Source organism: Bactrocera neohumeralis, unplaced genomic scaffold (genome assembly GCF_024586455.1).
Source record: "Bactrocera neohumeralis isolate Rockhampton unplaced genomic scaffold, APGP_CSIRO_Bneo_wtdbg2-racon-allhic-juicebox.fasta_v2 ctg3792, whole genome shotgun sequence".
Lineage (NCBI taxonomy): Eukaryota > Metazoa > Arthropoda > Insecta > Diptera > Tephritidae > Bactrocera > Bactrocera neohumeralis.
Genome location: NW_026090988.1, coordinates 7697 through 15008, shown reverse-complemented (window position 1 = coordinate 15008; position 7312 = coordinate 7697). Strand labels below are relative to the sequence as shown.

Sequence of the window (7312 nt, the reverse complement as noted above, 5' to 3'; positions counted from 1 at the left end):
GTTATCTCTGTAATTTTTGTAATTGTAAGTTTGTTAATTAATACCTGATTATTGTTATTTTGTAAGACATTATTTATTTTATTTGAAATTATTTCGTAGTCTTCATGGTCAGGGACTCATGATCCATTTCCATAAAATACTACCCAGAAATTTAATTGATCTTTTTTTTTTTTTGTTCTACTTTGAGATTGTTAAGTTGGGCTCTTATCGCTGTTATCAAGTGGATATGAAGAGATAATTAGGGCTTTTGCGGATAGTTTCCACTTTGATAGTCGCTCTATGTGGTCAAAAGTGTGTCCGTATATTTTTCTATGTCAATTTCATGTATTATCTAATGTTCCTGTTTGCAGTCTAGCTGTTTCCGTTTTCTATTGTTAATTGGGAGTTTGAGTAGTCAGAGGATCTGTACTTCCGCCAGCATAGCGGTAGTAGTATTCTGAAAAAAATATCTTTACATATTTAGTTACGTATTCTACCTTTGTGAATTATTTGTCCTTTTTCAGTTAACACGGTACTATTTATCTCCTTTAACTATTTTCCTTACTGTAGGGTTTACATAACTTAGTTCCCAATCTTCTATTTTTCTTAACGAATATTATTTTTTGTCCTGGTAGATATGAGTTTATCCTTCTTATTCTTATTATGGTATTCGATATCCTTTCTTTGTTTACTCGGCTAATTTTTCTAAATTGTTTTGTCTCAGTTCTTTCTATGTCCGGGGTAAATAATGTAGCATTTCTATGAAAAAAAATAGGTCTACTGGTCTTTTAAATGTTGTGGAATGAACTGAATGATTATACTCAGATACTGCTCTTTCTAAAAGTTCTTCAAAATTTCTGTGTCCACCGTTTTCTTTTATGCAACGCATTATTTCGATTAATGTACTTTCCACTTGTCCGTTAGCTTGGCTTTTGTATGGAGGAGTAGTGTAAACTTCTATTCCTAATTCGTCTTTCATCATAAATTTTAAAGAAGCTGAGTTTAACGATGGCTCATTGTCGATAACTATTAATTTTGGTACTCCAAAGAAAAATATAATATCTCTTAAAGGTTTTCTGACGTCTTCTATTGCTCTGCTATTTAGGGTTTTTGTTAATCCGTATTTTGTAAATTTATCCAAAGCTTTCATAACTATTTTTCGTTCTGTTAAAAATATATCAATGGACTGTGTGTCCTGGATATGTTGGTAATGGAGTTTCTGCAATTTTCGGTTGATTGGGATGTCTCTCATACTTATTTTCTTTACAAACGGTGCAGTTGGCTATTATTCGTTTTATTTTATTTAACATACCTGGAAAATATTTTGTTTCGAGAATTTGTGTTTTGTTTTCAGTGGCATTCCTATGCGCTCTTAAATGTTCTTTTAATATGACGTTCTCCTCTCCTTGTTCTTTACTAATATCTTCAACTAATTTTTGGTATATCGGCTTTTACTGTTACTAAAATTAATAGGATAGATATTTTGCATCATACCCATTATCCTTTCTTCTGTATGAATTCCATTTATAACAGATGGGTGAAGGTATCGTTTCAGGTAAGAAATCAATAGCTTTTCGTTGTACTCTGGTTCTGTAATTATATGTCTATGAACTGTTGGGAAAATTATTTTAAATTGATATGAGGATATTTCATCGATCTTGAAAAATTTTGATTTTTGAAAAACATTGATGGAACTTCTGTACAAGGGATTAAGTGTGGCTTGAGCTTTCATCTTTATGAATCGTAGGTGTGAGTGAATTTATTTGAATTGGTATCCTTGAAAGGGCGTCTGCAACTACATTTGTTTTACCAGGTTTGTAGGTTAGTTCATAGTTATATTCTTCTAAATGGCTATCCATCGCTTCATTTACTATTCGTATTCTTATGGCTTAAGGCATAGGTAAGAGAGGTTGATGATCGGTGATAATTTTAATTTTTTTGAACTGCACAGGTAATTTCTAAGTGAATTCAGTGAATTGACTATTATATGTCAAGCATTTCTTTCTCATTGGTAGCATAATGCTCTTCGGCTTTACTTAAAGTTCTCGATATGAAAGTAATTGGTCTACCATCTTGCGATAGCACGGCACCTAATGCGAAATCTGAGGCGTCGGTCGTTAGTTCAAAATCTTTATCGAAATTTGGGTGCGCTAAAACTATATCCTTGGATACTAAAGTATTTTTTATTTTATTAAATGCTTCTAAAGCCTCGTTGTCTAATTCTACTTATTCTATTTAAATTTAAGCTTCTCCTCTGTGCTGTTAATGGTTTAGCTACTTTTGCGTAATCCTGGATAAATCGTCGGTAATAACCTGACATACCTAGGAAGGATCTTAATTCTTTGAGAGTTTGTGGAACTGGAAATTTAGCTACTTTTTCGTGGTTGGTTTTTATCCGATTTGAACTGATTACATATCCTAAAAATTCTACTTCCTCTTTAGCGAATGTGCATTTGTCTAACTGGATTTTCATATTTGCCTTTTCTAATGTTTGGAATACTAACTCTATATTTTTAAAATGCTCTTCTTCATTTTTTCCAAATATAATTACATCGTCAATGTAAACGTAGCATTTTATTCCTATATGTTGTCGTAGGATGTCGTCTAGCGCTCTTTGGAATGTGGCCGGAGCATTTTTAGACCAAAGGGTAAGCGGAGGAATTCATATTTTCCGTTGTTTACGGAAAATGCGGTTTTTTCAATGTCTGACTCGCGAAGTGGAATCTGATGGAACCCACTTTTTAAGTCAATAACAGTAAATAGTTTATTGTTTCCCAGATTTGCAAGAACTTCATTAATTTCTGGTATGGGATATTTATCGGGGATCGTAACCGAATTAAGTTTACGATAATCAACGACCATTCTATACTTTTTTTCACCAGAGGCATCTGACTTTTTGTTAACTATCCATATTGGGGAGTTGTATGGAGATTTCGATCTCCTTATTATTCCATTATCTAGGAGTTCTTCGATTTGGCGTTCGATTTCGTATTTCAATGCCATCGGATACGGGTATGGCTTGGAGTAGACGGGTGTTTCGGTTGTTGTCCGGATTTCACCTTTTACGAGTGGTGTAGGTGAGTTTTCATCAGGATCAGAAAAAAGGTTTGGGCATTTATCAATAATATTATTAACTTTGTTTTGTTGTTAAAGAAGGTGGAATATTGATTGCCACATTATTCACTTCGTGTGATATTCTTTGCTTTAACCTTATATTTATACCTTGACAAATCGTCATTAAATTTTTATCGGTATGAATAATTGCTTTTAATTCTTTAAGAGTATCGTTGCCTACTATGCCGTGAAACGACCTTAAAGTTGGCAATATGAAAAATTTTATTTTCCCTACTGTTGGTCCAAAAATCTCGACAAAGGTGTGGTGGGTAATTTCGATTGTCCCGGCAACTGATTTTACTGTAAAGGGCTTTTCGTTCAGAATTGGATTCCTAATTCTAGTGGATTGAATGTAAATCTTATTGGATCCGGTATCAATAAGAAAATCTATTGTGTCTCCGCGCCTTGTTCTAAATTCGTAATAAGGCAGCGAAGACGGCGCTAATCTAAATAATTAATAGTATCAGGCTCATTTTTACCTGCATTATCATAATTGCTATAGGAATTGTCATCATATATCCCGTTCGGGTCTAATTCGACTGCGTTAGCAAAAAAATTTCTTTGTATTTTGCTTGGAGGGTGAGTCAGTTGTGCAGAAATAGGACGTTTCGGTGGTCGATTGTCCTGGAATATATTGGGCCTATTTTGATAATTAATTTGTCTTGACCGTATGGACTGGTCTACTTCCATTGGGGTCGGTGGTTTAGGTGGTAGGTTCGTTCTGTTATTAAAGGAGGTATTTTCTCTAGCAATATGGGGGTTGTTCGGGTAATTGCTGAACCTCGGCATGAATCCTTGGTTATTTTGCATATAGTTGGGAAAATGTTGGGGATATCGGTTTGTTTAGCGACCGAATGCCTGTTGGTCAAAATTTCGTCTGGGGGAATGGGAATACGTTAATTCGGGGTAAAAAGCTCTGTTGTTATTGAAATTGTTAAAGTTGTTATTGAAATTATTAAAATTGTTATTTCGGGGAGGTCGTGGTGGTGGTTGGATATTGGGTTTGTGTGTGTTGTTCACATGATTTATTCTATATGTCATATTGTCAAGTTTTTGACATAAATGTAGTGCTTGGGGCAAGGTCGTCGGTTCTCTCATGCTGAGAAGACGAGGTAAGTCACCATTAAGTCCTCTAATAAATGTGTCAAGGGCTTTATCCCTATATGAGTTTGTCATAGTCCGTATGGATTCGTCACTTAGCTCGAGACATGAAATTTTGTCTAATATAAGTGAAAGGTGTTGGTAAACTTTTTGGTAGAAGGTTGCTATGTCGTCATAGCGTTGAACCAGAGTGGTCATCTGGTATTCGAGGGTACCTATGTCCCTTTTATCCGAATAATGCATCATAAGGCATTTTCGAATTTGACTCCAATCGAGTGGAGTATTGTATGATTCTAATGCGGTGTCGGCATCGCCAATTATTTTGTGCCTTATCGTATGGAGTATCGCAAAATATTTAGGAGTATTCTTGACTCCTCATAAGCTTTAAAAATTCTTTCTCCAGAGTTAATCTCACTCTTCCTCCAGGAGTTCGTTTTAAATTCACACTGCGGTCGGGTCAATATTTGAGGGTTTAATTGTCGTTATGGGAGGGGTGGTTTGGATGGTTGGAGGATTTGTAGGATGGGTGGTTTGCCCATAGTCTATCCTCATCTGATTTAATTGTTCAATTAGCTCCTCAGCTGTATCCGGCATTATGATAATCTTTTCTTTTACGTTAATTAGTTTTTTAAAAAAAAAATTTCTTTTTAATAGTACTTTCTTTGACAATATTAGAATCTTTTTGCAAAGCTTACGTAAATTAACGTTTAAGGCTTTTTTTTTTCCTTTTTTGTGTCGGATAATTAATTTCTTTCTCGTATTCTTTATAATAATAAAATTCTTTATAATTTCTTTTTTTCTTTTTGTGTCGAATAATTATTTTCTTTCAATTCAAATTCCGTATTCTTTATAATGATAATATTCTTTATAATTTCTTTTTTTTCTTTTTTGTGTCGAATAATTATTTTCTTTCAATTCAAATTCCGTATGCTTTATGATATTCTTTATAATAGTCTTAAAATATAATGTTTTATAAATCTTACATTAGGTGTTTCCAGCTTTCCATAGGATGTTGTGATGCGCTCCGGGGTTGTCCCTTTTCTTTAACAGTACTGAGGTCCCTCGGCGTTTAGAAATCCCACGTTGTGCGTTGTAGCCGCTCGTTAGCACAGTATTTATTGAATTTTCCGTTTTTACACACTTTTTTTTTGTAACTCACGGAGCCTTACTTTCTTATTTTCAGGCTTTTCTTTTTTATTCACAATCACTACCGTTCGCCACTCGCGAAGCCTTACTTTTCTCTGTCCTTGTCCCGTCCATCGCATTTCTTGGACGGCGGTGATGTCAGCCTTTATTTTTGCGAGGACATCAACCAGCTGGGCAGCGGCACCTTCCCAATTAAGGGTCCGGACAATCAGTTCATGAATTTTTACCATGGCTTTCCCTGACTTGTGACACGGTGCATTGACTTGAAACATCACCTCCTCCCTTCAAATGCGACCGCTTTTAGGCGATGTTGGTCCTTCCTTTTTTATAGTTTTCAATGAAAATTATTCCATGCGCATCCCCAAAATACGAACGCCATAACCTTGCCAGCCGATTATTGCGTTTTTCCACCCTTTAGAATGGGTTTATCATGTGCATTTGGATGACTATCAACTAAATTTCGGAGTGAAATGATGGAGCCGTGTTTCATCCAATGTCACATATCGCAAAAAGGTTTATTACGCTTTTTTTAATATCTGAAACACTAGATTTTCCTCGTAAATCTCCAAGATTCGTCATCAAATGTTTATTTAACTGTATTTTTTTCCTTCGAAAATAATATTTTTATCAACAAGCGGAATTCATTTTATCAAGTTTTTCAATAACAAAAGTTGCTTCTTGCCTAAAATGATATAATTCACAAACTTATGACCCGATAGTTGATAAATTTATACATGAACTTTATGGAGGTTAGAGCTAACTTATAATCAAATGGATTTAAGCTTAGTGACACCATCTATGTGTCAGGCCGGTATAATCGGTGTTCGTGTACACAAGTAATTTACGCTCTAGACATAATAATATTCCCACTTGGGGATATGCTCAAAATTCACAAAAAATTACTACTCCACACTTTATTTAAATATTTATATTTTCATTATACTTCTATTAAGACCTCATATTACAAAGGAATACTCGGAAGGTGAGAACTCGGAAGGTGAGAACTCGGAAGGTGAGAGCTCGGGCATTCAACCTTTGAGTAACTTCTTAATTCTGGTTGAGGTCTTCTTCTTCTTCTTCCTTCTAAACGGTGTGCATGGTTTGAAGCCCTCGGTGAGTTTGAAACCTCTACAAGCTCCAACGCGAACGCTCTGCATTTCTGAAATTTTTTTAAACAATTTTGAAATGGTTTACAAACGCACAGACAAATCGACGTACGATTATTCGGCGCACGAGCACATTTTTCCTTTCGGGCTGCGCAGATCGTCATTAGTCGACACTGCTTGCCGACCTTTTGGCAGCCAACCACCTTATCGTTGACACATTTTATATTCTGGCAATTTTTGATGACGCTGCAACGTCCGCTGCCAGTGGTGCCACTTATGAGAGAGCAACGTTCGATTTTCGATCTGCTCAGCACTATATGTAGAAGAATTTGGGCGCTGTAAACCTTTCAGAAAATATTCTTCCGTAACACTCACGTGGTATATTCTGTCGCCTCCTTGCACAGTTCATCTCATTTAGTGTACATTCCTTGATTTTTAGGCATTGCGCTGGCTCCTGTTGCACAATAATGCATACCGATGTGCTCGGCACATTAATTCGACACTCGCCGGGACACTTCGATTGGCCCAGAGCGTTCGCAGAAGAAGAGACCTTCAGACGTCCAAGTTCATAAATTATGTTTGATAAGTATGTATGTAAGACTAGGCGAAAATGTTTCTCTACTCACCTAAAACTAAAATAGATTTACACATTTTGAGAATCCTCGGTTTATGGAAGTTTTACGGTGGTTCTCCACATATGCCGTAGTTGTCCACTATTTATGCAGAAATTTTTACACTCATTTTTATAAGCCTCTGTTATATATATAAATATTTATAAATATAATTTATTTTGCTTGTTTCTTATGAAAGTCACTTATAAGAAAGATTTATTGAATTGCAGTTGATTTCTTTACAAAATGAATTCT

At 35.4% G+C, this 7312-nt stretch overlaps 1 protein-coding gene across 1 annotated transcript; it reads right to left on the bottom strand.

Annotated features, from left to right (window-relative positions):
* Nucleotides 1–6368: 6368 nt before the first annotated feature.
* LOC126767072 (uncharacterized) lies at nt 6369–6996 on the bottom strand (the record flags this gene model as incomplete). Its single annotated transcript, XM_050484687.1, has 3 exons — nt 6369–6499; nt 6559–6759; nt 6822–6996. Coding segments are annotated over 3 exons (507 nt in total), but the record flags the coding sequence as incomplete, so codon positions are not given.
* Between the last annotated feature and the right edge of the window lie 316 nt (nt 6997–7312).